Raw genomic sequence first — 27988 nt, 5'->3', positions numbered from 1 at the left:
AGGAGTTGCTAAGGTGAGTGGAGAGGAAGCCTGGACTCTCAATAGGTCAGTTCGCTCTTTTATAACCTGTGTGAAATGTTCTCATGTCTACATCACTGGAAAATAGCTTTTCAGGGGGTTATTTATTATGCATTAATTGTATAGAACAGCTGGTTTTATTTTGTAATTTCCACTCATGTATGTTATATACTTTGATCATATTCACTTCTCACCTCCTCAATTTTTACCTGTGTTTGATTTCTAGTTCATATGAATTATTTTGTTGAGGAGCTATTTCTCCTTCTCTTTTCCTCCTCTTCCTTTGTCCATCACCCTCCACCCCTACCCTCCTCCATTGCTCCTCCTTCTTCTCCTTCCTTCTTCATGGTGGTCTTCATTCTTCTCATTCTGTTCCTTCCCTCATCTCCTACTCCTCCTTTTTCTCCTTCTGCTTCTTTGTCTGTTTCCTTCTCTCTCCTCCTCCCCTTCAGTCACTGAGCCAAAGGGTGGGGTTTAATGTATTTGCAAGGGCCTCTAAATTATGGGATTCAGGATAGTGAGGAGTAGACCTGGATTGTCCTCTCAGGGAAACCTAAGATCAATAGCGTTCTTCTCTTGAATTGCATGTGCCAATCTCACAGAGAACTTGCAGATTCCTCCCAGGTGAGAATTTTTATTTACCCAGACTCTCCCAGCCACCCTCCCAAAGCACTTCCCCAGTTGGGTTTCTACCACATTTGTTTCTCTCGTGTGGATTCTAATTGCATTGATAATTCTGTTTAAATAGCAGAATAGAAGGTTTCATACTTAGGATTTGTTACTTTATCTGAATATTTAATTGACCAACACAACCTCTGTTATTAAATGGTAAGAAAAAGAAAGCAAATGGAAAAGAAAAGTGTGACTAACTATTGATCCCTGGGAGATCTGAGGACTCCATCATATACCAGGGAGAAGTTGTCTACTTATTTTCTCTGTGATCACAGATGTCTGTAGAGGGAATGAATGGGAGACCAGAAAACAGTTTAAAATTCTGTAAGAACACATGGCAGGAAAAAATGAGTCTGTAGAAGAATGAGGTTAAATACAAACTCTGACACTAAGCACTTATGTGGCCAATCCTATGCTAAGGTTCAAAGCATTCCTCATGAATATGGAGAAGGCTAGCAGAATCTTAGCACGTGCAGTTCTAAAACTGGGAGGTTAATGAGAGAGAGCCACACAGCTCAGCAGAGATGTCGTTTTTAAGGTGTAAGTCACCATATGGCTGCAAGGCAAGTGATGCTGAGGAAAGGCTGCAACCCAAGGAAGATAGGATGAAAGTCTTTGAAAGCGTCAGAATCTCAGGGTCCCTGTGAGGTCCCCAGTACAGAACCTGTGCAGAGCAAACTACAGCTCATGGAATAAACAAAGAAAAGCACACACAGAAAAGAACAGATTGCTATCAAGTACCTGAGAACACTGTTAGGTGCCCATGAGAAGCGAGTGTAAACTGAGAGCAGGGAGGCCGACATCTGAGGGGTAAGAATGTTGCTGAGGCCTTGTGATACTGACCCAGTAGACGGAGCCCACCAGCTCTAGAGGATATGGTGTCTTCTTCTGGCCTTTGCAGTCACTGCACCCATGTGCACCAACAGACAGACAGACAGACAGACACACACACACACACACACACACACACACACACACACACACACACAGTACCTAGTTAAAGGCAGACACTGAAATTTCCTATTATATCACAAGTTAAAGACACTACCCATGACCCATGATGTTGACTTTCCAGCCCCTGAGCAGCAGGGACTAAGCACATCTGCTCACTGTGCAGGAACTGAGCTGCACTCTCAGGGTCTCCTCAGCATGGAACTATATGGAAATCCTCTCTCCTGCAAACGTGTGACAGGGACAGCTCCTCACCAATAACTTTGTGGTGATGAAGTGAAGGTCCAATGAACAACTGCTCATTACATGGTGTTACTGCATCAATGGTTCTCTTGTGAACACAGAGCAGGGTCCAGTGTTCAGTGGGAAACAGAACTGCAACCTAGAGACGAGCCATTCTTCTGGGAGAACTAGGGTTTGACACAGCCAAGTTGACACAAAGCCATCGACATCTTCTGAACTGAGCAGCCCAGGGACCAAAGGACTGGGGAGGAACTTTGTCTCATCCCTCTGTGATGGCTCTGCTACCCAAGGTCAACAGAATCCCAGTCCTTTATTACTAGAGGATCAGGGCTGCTCCGTTTATGTCCTCAAAGAGAAGGTGAAAGAACCAAGCCAACCCCTTGACAGGCCGTTCAGTGTTCTCTCAGAGATTGGGGTCAATTTCAGTTTCCCGAGACTTAATCAAGCAGTTTCTGGGAGGGCCATAAACAAAATACATAGTCCTTGCAGTAGCTCCCTTTCTGTACATACTCTGACTTGTTCAAGGTTCAGCCATTTGTTTACTGTCTGGGACCCCTCAACAACCTAGAGCTACTTGCATGGGTCAATGCGAATGTGCTTGGCCAGCCAGCCTCCATGGCAGCTCAAGGACAATGCCGGGGACTTCTCCAGGCCTTCCCTCAAAATAATAAGTGCAGTAAATTCAAAGGTTACAAACCCTCAACCAACCATATGAGGGCAAGGCTTGTACCATCCTGTTTGCAGTTTTTCCCTTTAAAAACCCCTCATCCTGAGAGCTCAGGGCCATCCTCCTCCACCTGCTGTGTTGAGTGTTGGACATGGACCAAGCCTTGGCTTGTTTGTTATCAATAAACACCTTTGTGTTTTGCATCGGATATTGGCTCTGTGGTGGTCTTCCTCAGGGGTCTCACAACATCGCCACAACAAAGGCACATGGCCAGCTGAGACCTGTTTGGTGCAATTGCAGGTTGTAGTCACTGATGGTGAGAAATTAGTCAACAAGGCCCTCCTGCGCCCCCTGGAAGCTGCCCATGAAGAAGGCAGACTTCCCTCCTCCAGTGTTGTGTTATTACTCACATCCCAGAGCACAGTCTCCCTGGCATTGACCTCTTTGCTTTTCCTTCACAGTCAGTGAAACCACAGTTGCTGCCATGGCTGGGAAGCCAGTGCTCCACTACTTCAATTCCCGGGGCCGAATGGAATATATCAGGTGGCTGCTGGCTGCAGCAGGGGTGGAGGTAGGTTGTGCATTGTGCTTCTGGAACCAGACCGGCTGTACTCTTACTGATAAAAGAGCTTCCCTTCCCTGGTTCTCATCATAGAATGTGGACACCAACCCCACAAAAATGATAATGAGAAGAGATGGATTGATTTGAACAAATGAAAATCTTATTATGCTCTCTATCAAAGAACACACTCATATTAAAAGATGTTTTCAATACAAAAAATAATAATTATTTGGTTACTTGCTTATTTGAGTTAAATCAAGGTAGAAAAGGAGATATTGGAATAGAAACGTGAATATTGGCTATTAGGCCATACTACTTGATTATTACAGATTACGTTAAGATATTGTGATTTTAAGTGTGACACCTAAATTCTTTTTTTTTTCTTTTGGTTTTTGGAGACAGGGTTTCTCTGTGTAGCTTTGCACCTTTCCTGGAACTCACTTGGTAGCCCAGGCTGGCCTCGAACTCACAGAGATCTGCCTGGCTCTGCCTCCCGAGTGCAGGGACTAAAGGCATGCGCCACCACCGCCCGGCTAACACCTAAAATCTTTTAAAAAGTGTTCTTATGCAGGGTGGTGGTGGCACCTGCTTAATCTCAGTACTCAGGAGGCAGAGACAGACAGACCTCTGTGAGTTTGTGCCAGCCTACTTTACAGAATGAGTTCCAGGACAGTCAGGGCTGTTTCAAGGAGAAATCCTTTCTCCAAAAACCAAAGGGGGAAAAAGAGTCCTTACATTTGGAGATTCCTGGTGAGGTGTTTGTGACAGGGACATGTGACACCTCAGCTCTGACATTAAGGTCAGAGTCACAGAGAAGATGGGCACAGAGGGGAACGGGGTGACTTTAGCTGGTGGTTGTTGGAGATGGTGATTGACAGATGGAGGCTCTTTGCACCTTGTGTGCAGTTTTACAGCAGAGACCCAGGAATTTCCATGATAAAAATGGTTTAGAGGGGACAGGAGACTGAAGTGATGGCTCAGTGTCAAAATCCAATACTGTTCTTGCAGAGGACCCACACGGGCTGCTCACAACCGCCTGTTACCCTAGCCTCAGAGGGTTCCCGTGCCTCTGGTCTCCATGGGCACCTACACTGTCTCCCTCTACACTCCTAATAATAGAAAAATGTTAACAGTGGTAAACTATACAAGAGAAGCTTGATGGAATTAAATTAAAAATATGCACCACAAATGGGAAACCTGACACAGAAGGCAGTAACAGCCTGCCTGTCAAAACTGATCAATACTCAGTAATCAGTTTGTAGAGACCATCAAATGCCAGGAAGAGGCCTGGTCGGGAGGGTAAAGGTGGTGAATAAAACAGAGGCCCCATCCTCAGGTGGCCCCCATGTCTATGAGCTTTCAGCTAAGTGTGTGAGTGGCCCCAGTGAGGTGTGGAAGCAACATTCTGAGGTTCAATGTTTTCCTTTCCAGTTGTAGAGCAGAAAGTTCTGGTAGGCTTTAGTGCTGCCCTCTAGAGGTGTCACTGGGAAAAACCCTTCCCAGTTCACATAGGGCAGCTCAGAAGTTGGCATTTCCTGAGAGGAAGTCAAGGACACTTCCTGAGATCTTGTCCTCAGGAGGCTTGAAGGATGAAGTGGTGTCCAGTGAAGGCTGCTTTGGTGTCTTCCCTCAGTGTCAAGGCAACATGTTTACCTCAGCCATGGAATCACACATCCATTCCTAAAAGAATAGGGAGGGCTTCAGCTGGATCCTTTCTGAATGAAACGGTGCATAAGAACCGAGACACACTAGTGCCAGTCCAAGAGGATTGCTTTAAATAATTCAATAATTGGGTGCCAGTGTCTTATGCCAGCTTTGCGGCTCAGGGTTATGTTCTAAGCCACTGGACTGCTGATTCATCACAGGAGGAGGGGGTGGGGCATTTGCATAGAAGCCTTCCTGTTCTGTGTCCCAGAGTGACTGAGAAGGCAGTGGGCAGAGGCTATTAGAGACCCTGGCTCACACCTTCCAGACTCAATGTGCCCACAGGCCGCCCATTGACCTCATCACCCTCACACCTACCAACACCATATAAGTTCAGATGCCCTCCCTGATGACGTCAGCATTCTGTGCAGCACTTGAAAGCTGTGGAAGTTGTCCACACTCACATTTCATTCCCGTCAGTTCAGTCCGGGCGGTTATGGAATCATCCACAAACTGCTTCACCAAGCAAGGAAAAAGCTGATTTTCAGCTTTTCATGATTGAAAAGTTTCTTTAAACTGAGAAAAGAAGAGAGTGGCTTATTACTCTAGAGGGCAGGAGAGAGGGCAAGGTGACTAAAAACTAAGCCTCATGGGTTCAGATCCAGAGTGGGTTTTCATTGGGTATGTGTATCCTCACACAAAAATAAATTAATATGTATACATAAAACAAATAACTATCTAAAAAATATAATAACAGCCCCAAAATATAAGCAAGTTTGATGTGGGCCTAGAGTAATGGTTTGGTTGTTTTGAATTCTTGTTGCACATACAATGTACTAGGATTCCCAGCATCCACATATGACAGTTAAAACTGTTTACCACCCCATATCAAACTGAATCATAACCTCTGGCTTCCAGCATCTCTAACCTCTGAGATGGGTGTTTTCACATGCATACCCCCCACACACAAACACACATTTAAAATTTGTAAAACTAAATCCTGAATAAAAAAAAAAACAACCAGGTATTGTGGGTCATACCATGTTCCATAATGAAGACCCAGAAAGTTCTATTCTGTTATCACTGAAGTTAACAGGCTTTGCTGAGAGTTCAAACACTCAACAGTCCATTTCTCAGTGCTGGTCCTTCAGTGAGATCACTCTACTCTTAGGACATAAGCAGGAACATAGTGGGGTCAGGGAGGAGGAACACTACAAGAATGAACAGCTGGTTGGGCATTGGTGGCGCACGCCTTTAATCCCAGCTCTTGGGAGGCAGAGGCAGGCGGATCTCTGTGAGTTCGAGGCCAGCCTGGGTTACCAAGTGAGCTCCAGGAAAGGCACAAAGCTACACAGAAAAACCCTGTCTTGAAAAAAACAAAACAAAAAACAAAAAAAAAAAACAAAAAAAAAAAGAATGAGCAGTTTCGTTATGTTCATCACCCTGTTGTTGATGGATCTAATCTGAATTTGCAAGTGGCCAGGTTCAGATGTTTTCGTGTCTACAGCAAGTTTTAACTTCTGCAGATGTACTACCAGGCACAGACCACTCAAGTTCAAAAGTCTACAACAACACAGAATGAGCTAATGAAAATGCATTTACTTTTTCTGTCTTCAGTTTGAAGAGAAGTTTATAGAATGTCCAGAAGACTTGGAAAAGTTAAGAAAAGGTAACACTAAGTATCCATATGTCTTCAATGTGGTGCCTAGTAAAAGGTTTACCAGATGGTGATGGTGGTGGGTGGTGGGTTGGAATAGTCAAGAATGGCAGAGTGATATGATGTAGGTGGTGGGTTTCCTTGAGTGCTCTGAAAATGGAAACAATGATAAGAGAGAGGAAGTTAGTTACAGCAAACATTTGTCTGGTGACCGGTAAATAAATGTTTTCTTACTATTTCTGCATCAGACTGAGCTATTTCATTCAGGCTCACTTTCATTCAATTCTACCTTCGTTTTCTTCACCCACAATGCCCAATAACCACAGAGGTACATGGCCATTGATTAAATCGTGGGTGGACAAAGAGCAGGGATAATTTTCTTGAGCATTTTCATTATACCTACTGATGAGTTACTATCACCCCATAAATACAGCCTGGAGGAATCAGTGGCTCACTACAAAGGAAACTGTCATACACCTTATGTCTTGAAGATAACTAGATTTCCAAACTCCCTACATAGCTCTATTTGCATGATGGCCCTCTGCTGTCCCTCCTAACTCTCAAATGTATCCGGAGACAAGAACTGAACATAAAAACATGCATGAGAGATATAATATGAATCTGGATAGGAAATAACAGTGAATGAGCGAAGCTCAAAAGCCAACAGAAGATTATGAACAAAGAGAAAGCCGGAGATAAAAGTAAAAGGGATTTTAATTAAAGACTGGCTGCCAATCATTTATCTTTCCTTTGCATGATTGGACATTTCAATACAACTTTTCTGTTCCTGAGAAGTGAGACTTGAACACTTCACAGACCTCTTTCCTTTCTTCTTTCAAAGATGGGAACCTGATGTTTGACCAGGTGCCCATGGTGGAGATTGACGGAATGATACTGGTGCAGACCAGAGCCATTCTCAACTACATTGCCACCAAATACGACCTCTATGGCAAGGACGTGAAGGAGAGAGCCCTGTACGGTACATTTCCTGTTATTACTCCAAGGGGAAACAAAGGAAGGAATTGGTGTCTCCACCAATGAGCAAGAGGGTGGCAGGCTTTGATTCTAGGAGCAGGCTGGCTCTTGATATAAACACTTAGTCCAAGTATGGAGGAGTCCATGGAGGAGAGGGAGGAGCAGCTGGGGTGGGTTCAGGTGAGTGTGACTGCAGCAGAGGATGATGTTGCCATCAGAGCATGGGGACAGAGTTGCAAAGTTGATGGTCCATGGACCCTGAGCATGGTGGAATCAGGATTCCAGGTGCTCAAGTCTTCAGAGACTGGACCTCAGCCAACAGCTTAGGACAAAGGACACAGGACTTGAGGCTAGAGGAGGAGTCCTAGGAAGGGAAGGAGGAAGAGGCTGCTTTCCACATCCCAGGAGTAGGAATAGTGCAGAGCAAGACCTGAATTGCCAGCCAGTTCTATGGACTGGTCAACTCAATGAGCCTTAGACAGACCGGTTCTCAAGGACCTAGATTACCTGAAGCATTTAATTCAGAACTAAAGCAACCAGGCTGAATGTACCACCCATGCTGGGACTCATTGTAATATGACAAAATCCTTCATTCATAAACCACTGTGTATGAGTATTTGAGTTGCTCAGAGAGCTAAATGTGGTGCTAGCCAGAAACACTAGTGTTGGAAACATATGTCCATGAAAAGAGAGACTCGGCTTTAATAGTAAAGAGAAGCACTTTAATAGTGCTTGTATAGAAATACACCTAACAACATTATTTGTAATTTTCTCATGGTAGACTCAGCCCAGATATTCAGTAATAGAAGAAAGAGGAGCAAAACTTATAATTTTAGCCATGAAAATATCTGAAGTGCTGAGGGACGCAGAACAAAGGTCAAGTGTGGACACTGTATTATATAAAGAAGGAGACACCAGGGCACATGCTCCATGGTTCATTCCATAGGAAACGTTCCTGTCCTCCCCATGGAAAAGAAGGAAGTGGGTCAGCACCTTCTGGAGCAGCTGCCACAGGGGCGGGATTAGAGGTTTGAAGGGAGTGAGGATCAACCTCCTCTAACACTGGAGGATGTTAACATGCTTAGACCGCTACAGATTCATGGAAACACAGAATACCACCTTTCTGGGGGCCAGCAATGGTAGCATGTGAAAATGTGACAATGAAACTCTTTTCCAAAAGAGCTGTGTGAAATACAGTTTAAAGAAGGGAACACATGTGTCCTTTGCTGTGCTGTGGGTCAACTGAATAAAGAAATAGACCAGTCTTGACAAAAGTTAACAAGGCCAGAGTCTAGGAGCAGTGTGTGGAGGACATGCAGATGTTCTTCATCAGAAAAGACTGGAGAACCTCTAAGACTGACCAAGAATGACTCTGGACCATGCAGCAGAAGGAGAGATGCACAGAGATGCATCTGGTGCTTCAACCAGGGCTCTATGTTGAGCTTACATGGGAGTCAGAGTGTTAGCTCTAAGAATCTCAACAGGGTTGTTAAGAACATATTTTGTCAGAGAGAGTTTAAAACAAGGGAAGAGAGAGAGAAGGACAGAGTGAAAGAGAGAGAGAGACAGAGACAGAGACAGAGAGACAGAGAGATAGCTGTAGAATTTGATGGTTATCTTCTGGAATGCCAGTGATGCTCTTTGTCCTTGGGATGGGCCATGAGTGTAAAAAAAAAATTCTAAAAGTGTATCTGAACTGACAGGATATCCTAGAAGGAAAGTTAAATGTGTTAAATATAAAGATAATAACCCACTAGAGGTGAATAAGCTTGCAAACACATTTCAGTGTAAATTTCTCAGGTTTTTAGATTAAAATGTAAAATAGTGAATCCCAGAAAACCCTGACCATTTGGACAATTTTGTCTTTCAGGATTGACATGTATACAGAGGGCATTGTAGATCTGATTGACATGATTTGGCAACGGGTTACATGTCCCCCGGACCAAAAGGAAGCCAAGATTTCCATGATAAAAGACAGGACCAAGCCGGGCGGTGGTGGCGCACGCCTTTAATCCCAGCACTCGGGAGGCAGAGGCAGGCGGATCTCTGTGAGTTCGAGGCCAGCCTGGGCTACCAAGTGAGTTCCAGGAAACAAACAAACAACAACAACAACAAAAAAAAGACAGGACCAAAAACCGGTACTTGCCTGCCTTTGAAAACGTAAGTGGGCTCTTTGAAGTCAGGGGACACTGAGATTCAAGGACAGGAGAAAGGTAGAGTCTGGGAGAGAAAGGTTGCTGCAGTGCTGACCTTCCATGAGCCTCTCTGTGCAGCCCCCTGCCCCACAGGGCACTGTGGAAAAATGGCCTGTGAAGGAGCCCTGCATGGTCAGTCTAGGGGTCAGTATTCAACAGGGTTCGTGGCCACAACCAGAACTTGATCTGGGAAAGCTGAGCCACACCAGGATGGACCCAGATCCTGCAGAACACAACAGGCTTCAATGCCAGAGCAAACTCAAGAAAAACACAGATGGGAAAATATTCTGTCACATCACACAGGGAGACAGAGAGTGACTGGCTGTCAGGAGAATATGATAGTGCTTCAAAGACAGAGGGGAAGTGCCTAACAAGGACAGGGATGGAGGGTGGAGAGGAGGAGGCTGATGAAGTGATGTTAACAAAAACTGATCTGGCTGAATTGGGGTCACAGATACCAGGCTTGGAGGAAGAGCCATGCACACTCAGCAAATGAAGGTGTGTCAGTGACATGGAGTGCCTCTCTTAGTCAAGGCTTCTCTTTGGAGAAAGATCAAGAACACCTCAGAACTATTTATCTTCTGTCAAGTAAAAGATAAGAACAGAGCTATGATCCTAGAGGATAAGTGCATCCTGGACATTCCTGAAAGACCTGACTTTGACCCCCATGTTACAAAGCATCACCTTTTTTTCATCCTTTAACTGAAAGTCCATTCATGGCTGTCTCTGCTCTGTGGGAGAGTTTTAGAGCCTTCAAGTCCTCACACAGCCCTCTAAAATCAAGGCCCTGTCTCATAGAACATAATGTCCAGCCATCACAGCTTACTGCACATGGCATATGCGATTCATAACCTCCATGTTCACGATGAACTATGTACTGAGAACATTTGATGCTGCCTTTTGTATTTTAAGTTTTTCTTCATTTTTCCTTTTTTTTTTTTAAATTTTAAACAGGGTTTCTCTATTATGTAGCTCTGGCTTTTCGGGAACTGTCTATGTGGACTGGCCTTGAGCTCACAGAGATCCACCTGCCTCAGCCCCTTGAGTGCTGGGATTATGTGTGTGTGCCACTGTGCCTGGCTTCCTTTTGTTTTTGGATGTGCTAATTATATTTTTCTCTGTAGACATGTACAGTGTGAGAAGGTGATCACAATGCCTTTATAGTTCTTCACTTGTAGCTCATGACGAAAGAATGGCTTTTCCTTGTGGTTATCTGTGATTTTCATATTGCTGGGATATTTAAGTAAATGCCATATGAATGTAACTAAGACAGTATTAATGTCCAATATTCACACAACCAGAAATGTTGAAATCAATGTTAAATAAATATGTAGCTACCAATCAGATAACAAGATTAAAACCATATGATGTCGGTTTGCTCATCTGTCAACATTCACGTGTTATCAGTACAATGTTACAGACTCCAACTCAGGTCACCTTGCGCAATTCAGCATGTCAATCATGACACAGTGAAGGATGGGAGTCAGAGCCAATGCTGTAAAGGGGAGGATGTGCTGTAGTTCAGTTGGGTGTACTTCAGATCCCAGAGACCTGAGGAGAGCAGACAGGAGAATGCAGACACGGGATGTTCTCTGTGACTGATGCTCCCTGCAGGCGGAGCCTCTGCCCAAGAGAGATTGAACAGAGGACAGGCAGAGGAAAGTCCTGACATTCCAGTGTCCTGTCAGCTTAAAATAAGAGGAAGAACAAGATGTGTCAGGGCTAATCCTTACCACAGGTGGAAAATGTACAGAAGGGTGGGTGGTGTGAAGGCCATAGGAACTGGCAATGGCAGAGAAAGGTCACCTGAACTTTAAGGAGGAGGTTGCCTGCCTGACTTCTCCCTCTCCCTCTTACATCACAGGCCTAGAGAAGTGTCTGCACATCTATCCCTGCCAGGCAAAGGCAGAGCATCCCATGGGGGACTTGGGAAAAGTCAGTGGTCCCTGCCCAACTCTATGTTCATAATCTGTCTCCTTTAATTCTGCAGGTGTTGAAGAGCCATGGACAAGACTACCTTGTTGGCAACAGGCTGACCAGGGTGGACATTCACCTGCTGGAACTTCTCCTCTATATTGAAGAACTTGACTCCAGCCTTCTGGTCCCTTTCCCCCTGCTGAAGGTGAGATCACCTCAGAGAGGCAGCCACACACACATGCCTCTGAGAAGATAATAATGGCCTGTGGTCTTCCTAGGGCCCATCCTCAGGCCTTCAAACTGAGCTTCTAGACCCTGGTTTCAGGCATGAAAATTATCTTTTGTGTATGGAGATTGGAGGCTGGTAACCCCAGAATATTTTGCCTTTTTCATGAGAAAGATGCAAGAGTTTCCCTGGACCCCTGTTTTTTGGAGGATGCTTCTGGCCTTCATCTTCATCTCAAGTGTCCTGTCTTTGTACACTCAGTGTCTGAGTAGGTCTCTGTCATGCTGATCCCTTTTCTCAGCTCTGACTACTCAACACTGTGCTTCCCTCTCCACAACCCCCACCATGCCGTCCTCCATCCCCTAGTGACCCCATCCTTATCTCCAGGTGTGAAAACTGGCTGTTGCTTGTTCCTGGTTAGACTGAGATTTTCTGTGTCCATTTCCAACTCAGTTTTTTCATGTCTTCAGTTTTCTTTGGTAGTCTCTGCTTTCACACCTGAGAGACAAGGTGTTCTGTGCTCTGCACCACAAAACCAGATCATAGGGTGTGTCAGAGACCAGGGGAGAAGGTAAGTGGGTGTCAAAGGAGGTCTTAGGCAGGTTATTGTGAACTGTGTTTTCAGCTCATGGTCGTATCATATTTCTCCTGTCTACACTGGAGCTGTTGTAAGGATGCAGTTGGTCATATTCTGGGAGGGGCTCAGAGTTTTTTGGATTGTCCACATAAGCCATTCTGAGTCTCAGGCTGTGTTTTCTGGATTACAGGCCCTGAAGAGCAGACTCAGCAGCCTGCCCAATGTGAAGAAGTTCCTACAGCCTGGCAGCCAGAGAAATCTTCCCATTGATGCCAAACAAATCGAAGAGGCTAGGAAGATTTTCAAGTTCTAGGATAGCTGCATTGAGAGAGCCCACAGACACCAGTCTCTGGGGTTTTTAAATGATAAACAGCAATTGTTCATCCTGGTATTTGAGAAAATGAACATGAACAAGGGATATATGTATGGCATGTGTTCAAATTGTTGACCTGGGATTGCAGGATCACATTCTAAGAAGGCAAATAATAATCATTACAAATAAGAGCAAAGGTTGTACAAATGAGGTAAAACTAACTAAAAAGAACACTGTCAATAGAAAAGAAGTGACTAACATTGTTGTAGAATGTGCCACAAAATTTAAAGGTAACATTAATTACAAGACAAAGAAATAAAAATGAAAAAATAGAATAAAAAATAAAGACAAAATTTAAGGTCTAAAAAAAGAGTGCAATTACGGGAGAAGGAATTGGATAACTAGTGTAAAGATATTTTAAAGAAAGACAAAATACCAGAGACAACAAAATTAAATATTTAAAATAGTGAGGGTGAATCTGGAGCACAGGCTCACAAGTTACACGCACTGGTTTTTCTTGGAGAGGACCAGGTTAGGTGCCCAGCATCTCCATGACATCTAACAACCATAGCTCTCACATCTCATAACTCTTCAGCTCCAAAGAACCTGATGTCATCTTCAGACCTCTGGGGTCACTGTTCACCTGTGAGATACATACATATATGTAGTCAAAACACCTCGACATGTAAAATAAAAATTAAAAAATTATTTTATAAGTAAAAACAGAGCAGAAAATATACATTCAAGCACAATAACAATAACAGAAAATATCTTTGAAAAGTTTCTGTCTTTATCCAGGTGTGGGGGCACATGCGTTTAATCCCAGCACTTGGGAAGCAGAGCTACATGCATCTCTGTGAGTTCAAGGCCAGCCTGGTCTACATAGTAACTTCCAGGACAGCTAGAGCTACAGAATAGTGATGCCTGTGTCAAATGAATAAATAAATGATAAATAAATTCTGGCTTTCCCCACTGGAATCTGATGATTTCATCTTTTCATTGCAACCTCAAATCTTTAGGTCCAGTCCTGTCCTGAATATCTTGTGTTGAGGTCTAGCCTGGTGGATCTGTCTAATCCTACTCTCGGCATACCCTCCCTTCCTCTGATCCAGCCTGGGCTCCACACCCATTGCCCTGCTGAGCTCCACTTACACTGTCGTCAACCTCTAGCTCAGGCCAGGATGCACATCTTACACACAAGTCCAGGTTCTCCCCTCAACTGTGGGAGACACAGAGATCCTTGTGGTCACAGAAAAGCACTAGGGGAACTAGGAATGCTAAACACATAGGATTGTCCTATCAAAGAGAATGATGTATTAACTCTTTCCCTTCCAAGGGTCTGGGAATGAATAGGGCTAAGAGCCTGGTGACCTTTGAGCTATCTTAGTATCAAAGACTACACTAGATCCTCTACCAGATCTTCATCATGAGCTGTCAATCTATAGAATCCATCTTTATGGAAGATGTAACATGTACCTTATAAATAATTCTGGTATAGTCATGTCTTAAGTTTTATTGTGTCTACAGGATATAGTTTATGGACAGGAATTTTTCAACTAATTTTGCTGTGCTTAAATAAACTACTCAGAGTCAGACTACTTTCTTCCCTCCCATGGATTGTTGTTGTTTTGTCTGTGGTGGTTGCAGAGACTCCCATACCCAAAACCCCACTACAACCTGAATCCATCCCTTCTGACTGTACCCAACTCCCAATCCCAGCCATTCCTAAAATCCTGTGCTCTATGCCAGACTGCTGTGTCCACATCAGACACAGAACCAACAAAAGTCTACATACCCAGTTCTCATGGAGAACAATACAAGCAATATGAATGATAAAGGCACTATCTTTCCCAAGCCAAATCCAGCAGAACTACAACATGCTCTCCAGTGAGAATGAACCCCAGAACACAGATCTGAAAGAGAACTCACAAATTTCATCAAAGGATTCTGAGTGGTTAGAGAAGAATCAAAGAAACAGCTTAATGAAATCAAAAGAAGAAAATAAATGCTTGGTGATGTCCAACAAATCACAGACATGATGGCCATAATGAAAACAACCCAGGATTTGGAAAACAGATTCAGTAGAGAGAAATATTTAGAGAACTCAAGCTGAAATGAAGGCAGAATTGAAAAACTTAATGATCCAATTAGAAAACTCAGGGGAATGTCTTACATAGAGGATGGGTCAAGAATAAGAGTTCGAGGCCAGCCTGGGCTACCAAGTAAGCTTCAGGAAAGGCGCAAAGCTAAGTAGAGAAACCCTATCTCGAAAAACCAAAAAAAAGAAAAAAAGAAAAAAAAAAGAAACTGTATTAGTCCTCAAAGATAAAGTAGAGGGGAGAGATCACACAAAGAATATGAAATTAAAAATATATAAAGAAACATCCAGGAAATGTAGGACACCATGAACATTCTAACTCTTAAATATAGGCACAGGTGACAGAGAAGAATCCCAGGCCAATAGCATAGACAATAGCTTCAACAAGATCATAGAAGAATGGTCCTCAAACTTCCCATCGCTGTGGTCATTTAACACATTTCTTCATGTTGTGGGGACCCCAAACTCTGATGGACAAATTTTTACAAAAAAGGTACTACTTAATTAAAGACACAGAACAATGACGGTCCACCAATAGAAGGGGCTTTCTATACTCTATTTGCTCCAATAGACAGATCTTCTTGACAAAAATAAACTAAAAATGAGAAATGAATGTCATGCATCAAACGGGCTTCTCAGAAATCTACAAAATATTCCACATACACACCATAGACTATACATTCTAGGTCATGGAAATTTCTCTAAATAGACCACATCCTGGGACATGAGCAATCCTAACACCAGCTGTCATCCCAATATAGATGGAGGAAATCTTATGGGCGACACCCATAAATAAAGAGCCATAAGCAATTAACAACTGTTGAGAGAGAGAGAATTTGGCTTTCTCGGGGATGAGTCCCTTGATTGGATCCACATACATGTGGGCAACACTAAACAGATTCAGCAGGCTGTATTCCTGTTTATTTGTTTATATGTGTATGTAACAGTGATTAAAGAAAAGGAGGCTGTGAATTTGGGAGAGAAGTTGGGAGGGGTGGACACTGGACGGACAGTAAGGGGGAAAGAGTGGAGAATGATGTAATTATATTTTAATTAAATTTTAAAAAACCACAACAAGGACTGGTGAGGGTGTCACAAGATGACTCACTGGGGAAAGGCACCGTCTGCCAAACCTACCAATTTAAATCCTTCTTTCCACACAGTGGAAGGAGAGAATCAACTCCACTAAGCTGTCCTCTGACCTTTATAGATGCACTGTGACACACACACGTGTGCACACTTAGATGTCCATTAATAAACGTAAGAAAATGTCTGGTGACAGTGTGAGGAGAGAGGAGCCCTTGTTGACTGCTGGTGTCTTCATCTGGGTTTTGGTGTCAGGGTAATACTGCATCATAAAATGAGCTTGGAAACCTTTCTTCCTTCCATTTCATGGAACAGTTTGGGTAATGTAAGTGTCAATTCTTCTCTAAGTTCTGGTAGACTTCTGCTGTGAATCCATCTGCTTCTGGGCATATTTTAGGTAGGAGACTTTTTTTAATACTGCTTCAATCTTGTTAATGGTTCTGAATCAGTTTAAATACTTTTCTTCTTAGCTTAATTGTGCCACATCACATGCATTTAGAAATTCATCCATTTATTTTAAATTTTTCCATTTATTGGTACAGAGATTTTAAAGTATGTTCTTAAGGTTTTCTGAATTTCATGATATTCTTTCTTGTAAGATTGAAAATCTGTTGTGATTCTCACATGGTTACCTTTGTATTGTGAGTTAATACTTGATTCATGCAATGTCGAATGTTTTCCTTGTTCTCTATGTTTAGTTCTTTAACTAATCGACTTGGAAATTCTTTTCTAATTTTGTCCATTTGGTGTTCTCTGTGTCTCTTGAGTCCAGATTATGTATCTCTGAGTTTGGCAAACTTTTCTCCTATGATTCTATTGAATATATTATTATACCTTTAATGTATTCTTCTTTTTCTAGTGCCAAGATCTGTGAATTTGGTTTTTATCTGCTTAGTCATCTCAAAGATCCAAACAGAACTTCGGTGTCCACGTTTTCTCTTTAGCTGCTTCATCTGTCTTTTGGTGACATTCAGGTTTGTGGTCACTGTTGGTGAAAAATTAGTCAACAACCCTGGGTCCCCTGGAAGCTGCCCATGAAGAAGGCAGACTTCCCTCCTCCAGTGTTGTGTTATTACTCACATCTCAAAGCACAGTCTCCCTGGCATTGACCTCTTTGCTTTTCCTTCACAGTCAGTGACACCACAGTTGCTGCCATGGCCGGGAAGCCTGTACTTCACTACTTCAATGGCCGGGGCCGAATGGAATGCATCAGGTGGCTGCTGGCTGCAGCAGGGGTGGAGGTAGGTTGTGCATTATGCTTCTGGAACCAGACCGGCTGTACTCTTACTGATAAAAGAGCTTCCCTTCCCTGGTTCTCATCATAGAATGTGGACACCAAAGCCACAAAAAAAATGGTAATGAGAAGAAAATAGATTGATTTGAACAAATGAAAATCTTATTATTGTCTCTATCAAAGAACACATTCACATTAAAAGATGTTTTCAATAGAAAAAAAACAAATAATTATTTGGTTACTTGCTTATTTGAGTTGAATCAAGGTGGAAAAGGAGATATAGAAATAGAAACTTGAATATTGGCTATTAGGCCATACTACTTGATTATTACAGATTACGTTAAGATATTGTGATTTTAGGTGTGACACCTAAATACTTTTAAAAAGTGTTCTTATGCAGGGTGGTGGTGGCACCTGCTTAATCTCAATACTCAGGAGGCAGAGGCAGGCAGACCTCTGTGAGTTTGTGCCAGCCTGCTTTACAGAATGAGTTCCAGGACAGTCAGGGCTGTTTCAAGGAGAAATCCTTTCTCCAAAAAACCAAAGGGGGAAAAAGAGTCCTTACATTTGGAGATTCCTGGTGAGGTGTTTGTGACAGGGACGTGTGACACCTCAGCTCTGACATTAAGGTCAGAGTCACAGAGAAGATGGGCACAGAGGGGAACAGGGTGACTTTAGCTGGTGGTTGTTGGAGATGGTGATGATGGATGAAGGCTCTTTGCACAGGAGACTGAAGTGATGGCTCAGTGTCAAAATCCAATACTGTTCTTGCAGAGGACCCACACGGGCTGCTCACAACCGCCTGTTACCCTAGCCTCAGAGGGTTCCCGTGCCTCTGGTCTCCATGGGCACTTACACTGCCTCCCTTTACTCTCCTATAATAGAAAAACATGTTAATAGTGGTAAACTATACAAGAGAAGCTTGATAGAAATAAATTAAAAATATGCACCACAAATGGGAAACCTGACACAGAAGGCAGTAACAGCCTGCCTGTCAAAACTGATCAATACTCAGTAATCAGTTTGTAGAGACCATCAAATGCCATGCACAGGCCTGGTCGAGAGGGTAGAGGTGGTGAATAAAACAGAGGCCCCATCCTCAGGTGGCCCCCATGTCTATGAGCTTTCAGATAAGTGTGTGAGTGGCCCAAGTGAGGTGTGGAAGCAACATTCTGAGGTTCAATGTTTTCCTTTCCAGTTGTAGAGCAGAAAGTTCTGGTAGGCTTTAGTGCTGCCCTCTAGAGGTGTCACTGGGAAAAACACTTCCCAGTTCACATCAGGGCAGCTCAGAAGTTGGCATTTCCTGAGAGGAAGTCAGGGGCACTTCCTGAGATCTTGTCCTCAGGAGGCTAGAAGGATGAAGTGGTATCCAGTGAAGGCTGCTTTTGTGTCTTCCCTCAGTGTCAAGGCAACATGTTTACCTCAGCCATGGAATCACACATCCATTCCTAAAGGAATAGGGATTCAGCTGGATCCTTTCTGAATGAAGGGTTCCATAAGAACCGAGACACACTAGTGCCAGTCCAAGAGGATTGCTTTAAATAATTCAATAATTGTGTGCCAGTGTCTTATGCCAGCTTGGCAGCTCAGGGATATGTTCTAAGCCACTGGACTGCTGATTCAGCACAGGAGGAGGGGGTGGGGCATCTGCATAGAACCCTTCCTGTTCAATGTCCCAGAGTGACTGAGAAGCCAGTGGGCAGGGGCTATTAGAGACCCTGGCTCACATTTTCCAGACTCAATGTGCCTACAGGCCGCCCATTGACCTCATCACCCTCACACCCACCAACCCCCTCACATTTCAGCCGCCCTCTGTGATGACGTCAGCACTCTGTGCAGCTCTCTGAAAGCTGTGCACGTTCTTGACACTCACATTTCATTCCATCAGTTCAGTCCGGGCGGTTATGGAGTCATCAGCAAACTGCCTCGCCAAGCAAGGTAGAAGCTGATTTTCAACCTTCATGATTGAAAAGTTTCTTTAAACTGTGAAAGGAAGGGAGTGGTTTATTACTCTAGAGGGCTGGAGAGGGGGCTGGGTGACTAAAGATTAAGCCACACGGGTTTGGATCCAGAGTGGGTTTTCATTGCGTATGTGTATCCTCACACAAAAATATATTAATACGTATACATAAAACAAATAACTATTTAAAAAATACAATAACAGCCCCACAATGTAAGCAAGTTTGATGTGGGCCTAGAGTAATAGCTTGGTTGTTTTGAGTTCTTATTGCACATACAATGTACTATGGTTCCCAGCATCCATATATGACAGTTAAAACTGTTTATTACCCCATATCCAACTGAATCATAATCTCTGGCTTCCATGATCTCTGACCACTGAGATGGGTGTTTTCACATGCATAAGACCGCTCCCCCCCAACACACACACACACATACATTCAAAATTTGTAAAACTAAATCCTGACGAAAATAAAAAAAAAAAAAAAAAAAACTATGTATTCCGGACCATACCATGTGCCATAATGAAGACACGGAAAGTTCTATTCTGTTATCACTGAAGTTAACAGGCTTTCCTGAGAGTTCAAAACCTCAACAGTCCATTTCCAAGTGCTGGTCCTCCCATGAGATCACTCTCTTCTTAGGACGTAAGCAGGGACATGGTGGGGTCAGGGAGGAGGAACACTACAAGAATGAACAGCTTTGTCATGGTCAACACCCTGTTGTTGATGGATCTAATCTGAATTTGCAAGTGGCCAGGTCCAGACGCCTTCATGTCTACTCCAAGTTTTAACTTCTGCAGATATATTACCAGACACAGACCACTCAAGTTCAAAAGTCTACAACAACACAGAATCAGCTAATGAAACTGCATTTACTTTTACTTTTTCTGTCTTCAGTTTGAAGAGAAGTTTATAGAACGTCCAGAAGACTTGGAAAAGTTAAGAAAAGGTAACACCAAGTATCCATATGTCTTCAATGTGGTCCCTAGTTGAAGGTTTACCAGATGGTGATGGTGGTGGGTGGTGGGTAGTGGGTGGTGGGTAGGAATAGTCAAAAATGGCAGAGTGATAAGATGTAGGTGGCGGGTTTCCTTGAGTGCTCTGAAAATGGAAACAATGATAAGAGAGAGGAAGTTAGTTTCTGCAAACATGTGTCTGGTGACAGGTAAATAAATGTTTTCTTACTATTTCTGCATCAGACTGAGCTATTTCATTCAGGCTCACTTTCATTCACTTCTACCATCATTTTCTTCACCCATGTTGCCCAATAACTACAGAGGAACATGGCCATTGATTAAATCATGGGTGGACAAACAGGTGGGATAATTTTCTTGAGCATTTTCATTCAGGTTACTGATGAGTTGCTATCACCCCACAAATACAGCCTGGAGGAATCAGTAGCTCACTACACAGGAAACTGTCGTACACCTTATGTCTTGAAGATAACTAGACTTCCAAACTCCCTACATAGCTCTATTTGCATGGTGGCCTCTTGTATAATATTAGAGGGACCAGCCTTAATATTATACATCCCAGGGGCTCAGGAGAGAGAACTACTAACGGCGAGAACTATTTTCAGGAAATATAATCTCAGCACACCGAGTTCTATAGTCCACTTGCTTTAATTCCTCTGGCATAACATCCTTTATACACAGCTTCAGTTCTGTTCTCATGCCTAGCTCCTTTCTTGCCTGATTTCTCTATATTTATCTACTGTCCCCTCTATGTTCTATCTTAATTCCTTCATCTAGTTCTGCCCCTTCTAGGTTCTCATCCATCTTGTTCCTTCCCATATCATCTCCTCTCCCGTCTCCTTCTCTCTCATCTGGCTCTTCCTCATCTTCCATCTCGTTCCTCTAGTACTCTCCTGTAGCCCTTCAATCTACTTCTTCCCCATCTCAGTTTGTTCCTCTCAAGTTCTTACCCATCTCGTTCTTCCATTCTCTTCTCTCTTCTCTCTTCCCCTGTCCTCTGCTTTACAGTTATATATCTCCCCAAAATCACAATCTTCCCCTCCACCCAGGACACTCAGCCTGAACTTCCTCAGGCAGTGATTGTCCGATATCAGGATCAAATGGAGGGTTGATAAGAATTACAAAGAGGGGCACTAGTTGTTAATTACCATTTGTGACCCAAAGGGGAAGTGACTAATGAATAAGGCTAAATATGGGTAACATCTAAGAAGAGGGATCTTACGTGCACAACTATAACCTTAAATGTGTTTGGTAAAGGATGTTAAAAATCTATAAGTTGCTAGGTCAATGGGAGAAAATAAAACTGTCTTCTTTTTTCCTGTGGCTCCTATCTGTTCAAGCTGTCTGCCGTTTACTGCAGGGTGGGGAAAAGTGTGCTCAATCTCTAGGCAACCTGTGTACAGCTAGATGCCTCTGGTGATAGTTAAAGGGAGATCTGGAACTGGAGGTAAGGTTTGGGAAAAGAGGAAGTAAGGCTTAATTTGCACATCCACCAGGCCTTCTCAAACAGGTAGCCTGGATGCTTAAGTCTGTTCTTAGAGAGTACAGAGGTATCTCTGATAAGGTACTTTCCTCCATCCGGTGATGGACCTGGCCAGATGCTACCAATAATGATAATTACAGGGAGGCTTGAACTGGGAGTTCTGGCTGAGCATAGCTGTTAGCACAGAAGTTTATCTAAATATTCCTAGAAGTGGTTAGGTAAGTAGTTAGAGGTCTATAAAGTTAGTAAGGCTGTAAGAAAGGAGGGCCTAAGCTAAATTGTGTAAAACTATTACTTAGTGTCCACCTGGCCTAGGCAGCGTCCTCTTGTGAATTTACTGTAAGTCAGGAGACTTGTACATGGGCTGCTATCACTTGTTAGTCCTTGGAAGTTGGGCGCCCCCCTGGGTGGTGTCTCCTTGTGGAATTTAAGTCAGGAGACTTTCAGGTGGGCTGTTATCATTGTTAGTCTTTGGCAGTTGGGCGTCCACCTGGGTGGTGTTTCCTGTAGTCCTTGAAAGTGGCTAAGGGATATAACTGGTTCCAGAGAAAGCCTTTCCTGAGGCTGTTCTCCAAATACCTGGAATGTGTATGTCCAGAGAGTGATCAGTCTACACTGTTAGTCCTTCTTAGGGGAAAGTCAACTGGGAAAACTATGAAGGCACACATGATTTTCATAACAGAATACAGCTGATATATAACAAGCCAAGTAACACCAAAAACTCCTTGGGATTTGGCTTCCTCTGGAGGAATTCCCTGATCCCTCCAGGTAGTGACTTTGCCATAACCAGCTGAGTTCTTATGATATATTTCTGCGGCCCGCAAGAGTGGCCCTCTGCTGTCCCTCCTAACTTCTCAAATGTATCCGGAGACAAGAACTGAACATAAAAACATGCATGAGAGATATAATATGTATCTGGATAGTAAATAACGGTGAATGAGCAAAGCTCAAAAGCCAATAGAAGATTATGAGACAAAGAGGAAGCAGGAGCTAAAGTAAATGGGATTTTAATTAAAGACTGGCTGCCAATCATTTATCTTTCCTTTACATGATAAGACATTTCAATACAACTTTTCTATTCCTGAGAAGTGAGACTTGAACACTTCATAGACCTCTTTCCTTTCTTTTTTCAAAGATGGGAAATTGATGTTTGAGCAAGTGCCCATGGTGGAGATTGACGGGATGATAATGGTGCAGACCAGAGCAATTCTCAACTACATTGCCACCAAATACAACCTCTATGGCAAGGACGTGAAGGAGAGGGCCCTGTACGGTACATTTTCTGTTGTTACTCCAAAGGGAAACAAAGGAAGAAATTGGTGTCTCCATCAATGAGCAAAAATGTGTCAGGCTTTGAGTCTTTTAGCAGGCTGGCTCTTGATATAAACACTTAGTCCAAGTATATAAGAGTAGACAGAAGAGAGGGAAGAGCAGCTGGTGTGGGTTCAGGTGAGTGTGACTGCAGCAGAGGATGATGATGCCAGCTCAGCTTGGGGGACAGAGTTGCAAACATGATGTTCCAAGGACCCTGAACATGGTGGAATCAGGACTCCAGGTGCTCCAGGCTTCAGTGACTGGACCTCAGCCAACAGCTTAGGACAAAGGACTCAGGACTTGAGGCTAGAGGAGGAGTCCTAGGCAAGGAAGGGGGAAGGAGCTGCTTCCCACATCCCAGGAGTAGGAAAAGTGCAGAGCAAGACCTGAATTGCCAACCAGTTCTATGGACTGGTCAACTCAATGAGCCTTAGATAGACCAGTTCCCATGGACCAAGATTACCTGAAGCATTTAATTCAGAACTAAAGCAACCAGGCTGACTATACCACCCATTATGGGACCCATGATGCTGTGACATATTCATTCATTCATAAACCACTGTGTATGAGTATTGCAGTTGCTCAGAGAGCTAAATGTGGTCCTAGCCAGCAACACTAGTGTGGGAAACATATGTCCATGGATAGAGAGACTGGGCTTCAATAGTGCTTGTATAGAAATAAACCTTCAACATTATTTATAATTTTCTCATGGTGGACTCAGCCCAGATATTCAATAATAGAGGAAAGAGGAGCAAAACATAATTTTGCAATGAAAATACCTGAAGTGCTAAGAGGAGGAGAACAAAGGTCAAGTGTGGACACTGCATTATGTAAAGTAGGCAGACACCAGGGCACATGCTCCATGGTTCATTCCATAGGAAACGTTCCTGTCCTCCCCGTGGAAAAGAAGGAAGTAGGTCAGCACCTTCTGGAGCAGCTGCCAAAGGGGCGGGATTAGAGGTTTGAAGGGAGTGAGGATCAACCTCCTCTAACACTGGAGGATGTTAACATGCTTAAACCGCTACAGATGCATGGAAACACAGAATACCACCTTTCTGGGGGCCAGCAACGGTAGTATGTGAAAATGTGACAGTGAAACTCTTTTCCAAAAGCACCTTGTGAAATACAGTATAAACAAGAGAACACACGTGTCCTGTGCTGTGCTGTGAGTCAACTGAATAAAGAAATAGACAAGTATTGACAAAAGGTAACAAGGCCAGAATCCAGCAGCACTGTGTGGAGGACATACAGATGTTCTACATGGAGAAATTCTAACAGTGACCAAGAATGACTCTGGACCGTGCAGCAGAAGGAGAGATGCACAGAGATGCATCTGGTGCTTGAACCAGGGCTCTGTGTTGAGCTTACATGGGAGGCAGCTTGTTAGCTCTGAGAATCTCAGCAGGGTTGTTTGGAACAAATTATGTCAGAGAGAGAGAGAGAGAGAGAGAGAGAGAGAGAGAGAGAGAGAGAGAGAGAGAGAGCTGTAGGCTTTGATGGTTATCTTCTGGAATGCTAGTGATGCTCTTTGTCCTTGGGATGGGCCATGTGTGGAAAAAAAATTCTAAAAATGTATCTGAACTGACAGGATATCCTAGAAGGAAAGTTAAATCTGTTAAATATAAAAGATAATAACCCACTAGAGGCGAATAAGCTTGCAAACACATTTCAGTGTAAATTTCTCAGGGTTTTAGATTAAAATGTAAAATAGTGAATCCCTGAAAACCCTTGACCATTTGGATAATTTTGTCTTTCAGGATTGACATGTACACAGAGGGTATTGTAGATCTGACTGAAATGATCATGCAACTGATAATATGTCCCCCGGACCAGAAAGATGCCAAGATTTCCATGATAAAAGACAGGACCAAAAACCGGTACTTGCCTGCCTTTGAAAAAGTAAGTGGGCTCTTTGAAGTCAGGGGACACTGAGTTCCAAGGACAGGAGAAAGGTAGAGTCTGGGAGAGAAAGGTTGCTGCAGTGCTGACCTTCCATGAGCCTCTCTGTGCAGCCCCCTGCCCCACAGGGCACTGTGGAAAACGGCCTGTGAAGGAGCCCTGCATGGTCATGCCAGTCTAGGGGGCAGTATGCAACAGGGTTCATGGCCACAACCAGAACTTGATCTGGAAAAGCTGAGCCACACCAGGATGGACCCAGATCCTGCAGAACACAACAGGCTTCAATGTCAGAGCAAACTCAAGAAACACACAGATGGAAAAATATTCTGTCACATCACACAGGGAGGCAGAGAGTGACTGGCTGTCAGGAGAATATGATAGTACTTCAAAGACAGAGGGGAAGTGCCTGAACAAGGACAGGGATGGAGGGTTGAAAGGAGAAGGCTGATGAAGTGATTTAAGGAAAATTGACCTGCCAGAATTGGGGTCTCAGTGCCAGGCTTGGAGGAAGAGCCATGCACACTCAGCAAATGAAGGTGTGTCAGTGACATGGAGTGCCTCCCTTAGTCAGGGCTTCTCTTTGGAGGAAGATCAAGAACACTTCATAATGCTTGATTTTCTGTCAAGTAAAAGGTAAGAACAGAGCTATGATCCTAGAGGATATGGGCATCCTGCACATTCAGGAGAGACTTGACTGTGACCCCCATGTTACAAAGCATCACCTTAATTTTCATCCTTTCACTGAAAGTTCAGTAACTGATGTCTCTGCTCTGTGGGAGAGTTTTAGGACCATCAGGTCCTCACACAGCCCTCTAGAGTCAAGGCACTGTCTCCTAGAATATAATGTCCAGCCATCACAGCTTACAGCACATGGCGTACGAGATTCATAACCTCCATGCACACAATGAGCACATTTGATGTTCCTGAGAACATTTGATGCTGCCTTTTGTATTTTAAGTTTTTCTTCATTTTTCCTTTTTAAAACAAAACAAAACAAAACAAAACAGGATCTCTCTATTATGCAGCTCTGGCTCTTCGGGAACTCTCTATGTGGACTGGCCTTGAGCTCACAAAGATCCACCTGCCTCAGCCTCTTGAGTGCTGGGTTTATATGTGTGTGCCACTGTGCCTGGCTTCCTTTTGTTTTTGGATGTGCTAATTATATTTTTCTCTGTAGACATGTACAGAGTGATAAGTTGACCACAAAACCGTTTATAGTTCTTTACTTGTAGATCATGATTTAAGAAGTGATTTTCCTTGCAGTTATCTGTGATTTTCATATTGCTGGGATATTTAAGTAAATGCCATATGAATGTAACTAAGATAGTATTATTATCCAGTCTTCACACAACCAGAAATGTTGACATCAATGATAAATAAATACATAGCTGCCACTCAGATAGCAAGATTAGCACCGCATGGTGTTGGCATGCTCATCTGTCAACATTCATGTGTTATCAGTACAATGTTACTTACAGACTCCAACTCAGTTCACCCTGTGCAATTCAGCATATCAATCATGGCACAGTGAAGGATGGGAGTCCAGTGAAGGATGGGAGTCAGAGCCAATGCTGTAAAGGGGAGGATGTGCTGTAGTTCAGTCAGGTGTACTTCAGATTCCAGAGACCCAAGGAGAGCAGACAGGAGAATGCAGACAAGGGATGTTCTCTGTGACTGATGCTCCCTGCAGGTGGAGTCTCTGCCCAAGAGAGATTGAACAGAGGACAGGGAGAGGAAAGTCCTGACATTCCAGTGTCCTGTCAGCTTAAAATAAAAGGAAGAAACAAGATGTGCCAGGGCTAATCCTTACCACAGGTGGAAAATGTACAGAAGGGTGGGTGGTGTGAAGGCCATAGGAACTGGCAATGAGAGAGAAAGGTGACCTGAACTTTAAAGAGGAGGTTGCCTGCCTGACTTCTCCCTCTCCCTCTTACATCACAGGCCTAGAGAAGTGTCTGCACCTCTATCCCTGCCAGGCAAAGGCAGAGCATCCCATGGGGGACTTGGGAAAAGTCAGTGGTCCCTGCCCAACTCTATGTTCATAACCTGTCTCCTTTAATTCTGCAGGTGTTGAAGAGCCATGGACAAGACTACCTTGTTGGCAACAGGCTGACCAGGGTGGACATTCACCTGCTGGAACTTCTCCTCTATATTGAAGAGCTTGACTCCAGCCTTCTGGCCCCTTTCCCCCTGCTGAAGGTGAGATCACCTCAGAGAGGCAGCCGCACACACATGCCTATGAGAATATAATGGTGGCCTGGGGGCTACTGAGGCCCCATCCTTGGCCTCCAAACTGAGTTACTAGACCCTGGTTTCAGGCAAGAAAATTATCTTTTGTGTATGGAGACTGAAGGCTGGTACCCCAAGAAGAATATTTTGCCTTTTGTCATGAGAAAGATGCAAGAGTTTCCCTGGACCCCTGTTTTTTGCAGGATGCTTCTGGCCTTCATCTTCATCTCAAGTGTCCTGTCTTTGCACACTCAGTGTCTCAGCAGGTCTCTGTCATGCTGATCGCCTTCCTCAGCTCTGACTACTCAACACTGTGCTTCCCTCTCTACAACACCCACCATGACATCTTCCATCCCCCAGTTATCCCAACCTTATCTCCAGGGGTGAAAACTGGCTGTTACTTGCTCCTAGTTAGACTGAGATTTTCTGTGTCCATTTCCAACTCAGTTTTTCATGTCTTCAGTTGTCTTTGGTAGTCTCTGTTTTCACGCCTGAGAGACACAGTGCTCTGTGCTCTGCACCACAAAACCAGACCATAGGGTGTGTCAGGGACCAGAGGAGGAGGTAAGTGGATGTCAAAGGAGGTCTTTAGTTGGGTTATTGTGAACTGTGGATTCAGCTAATGGTTTTATCATTTTTCTCATGTCTACACTGGAGCTGTTGTAAGGATGCAGTTGGTCACGTTCTGGGAGGGGCTCAGAGTTTTTTGGATTGTCCACATAAGCCATTCTGACTCTCAGGCTGTGTTTTCTGGATTACAGGCCCTGAAGAGCAGACTCAGCAGCCTGCCCAATGTGAAGAAGTTCCTACAGCCTGGCAGCCAGAGAAAGCCTCCCCTTGATGCCAAACAAATCGAAGAGGCTAGGAAGATTTTCAAGTTCTAGGAAAGCTGCATTGAGAGAGCCCACAGACACCAGTCTCTGGGGTTTTGAAATAATAAACAGCAATTGTTCATCCTGGTGTTTGAGAAAATGAACATAAACAATGGATATATGTATGGCATGTGTTCAAATTGTTGACCTGGGATTGCAGGATCACATTTCAAGAAGGCAAATAATAATCACTTCAAATACGAGCAAAGGTTGTACAAATG

General features: G+C 43.7%; 2 protein-coding genes across 2 annotated transcripts; both read left to right on the top strand.

Moving 5' to 3' along the window:
- The first annotated feature begins 20 nt into the window (after nucleotides 1–20).
- LOC107400450 (glutathione S-transferase A2-like) lies at nucleotides 21–27892 on the top strand. The gene is made up of 7 exons (XM_076576803.1): nucleotides 21–45; nucleotides 16933–17042; nucleotides 19894–19945; nucleotides 22589–22721; nucleotides 24525–24666; nucleotides 26734–26865; nucleotides 27657–27892. The coding sequence occupies exons 2-7, from the start codon at nucleotides 16956–16958 to the stop codon at nucleotides 27777–27779; spliced, it is 669 nt and encodes a 222-aa protein (XP_076432918.1). The 5' UTR covers nucleotides 21–45; nucleotides 16933–16955; the 3' UTR covers nucleotides 27780–27892.
- LOC102908144 (glutathione S-transferase alpha-1-like) lies at nucleotides 2709–13595 on the top strand. The gene is made up of 8 exons (XM_076576804.1): nucleotides 2709–2851; nucleotides 3013–3122; nucleotides 6375–6426; nucleotides 7256–7388; nucleotides 9260–9381; nucleotides 9512–9549; nucleotides 11575–11706; nucleotides 12495–13595. Exons 2-8 carry the CDS (start codon nucleotides 3036–3038, stop codon nucleotides 12615–12617), a joined length of 687 nt encoding a protein of 228 aa, XP_076432919.1. The 5' UTR covers nucleotides 2709–2851; nucleotides 3013–3035; the 3' UTR covers nucleotides 12618–13595.
- Nucleotides 27893–27988: the final 96 nt, after the last annotated feature.

The sequence above is a fragment of the Peromyscus maniculatus genome, chromosome 7 (assembly GCF_049852395.1).
Source record: "Peromyscus maniculatus bairdii isolate BWxNUB_F1_BW_parent chromosome 7, HU_Pman_BW_mat_3.1, whole genome shotgun sequence".
NCBI lineage: Eukaryota > Metazoa > Chordata > Mammalia > Rodentia > Cricetidae > Peromyscus > Peromyscus maniculatus.
The sequence above is the reverse complement of the archived record's forward strand: the minus strand, read 5'-3'. Positions and strand labels throughout refer to the sequence as shown.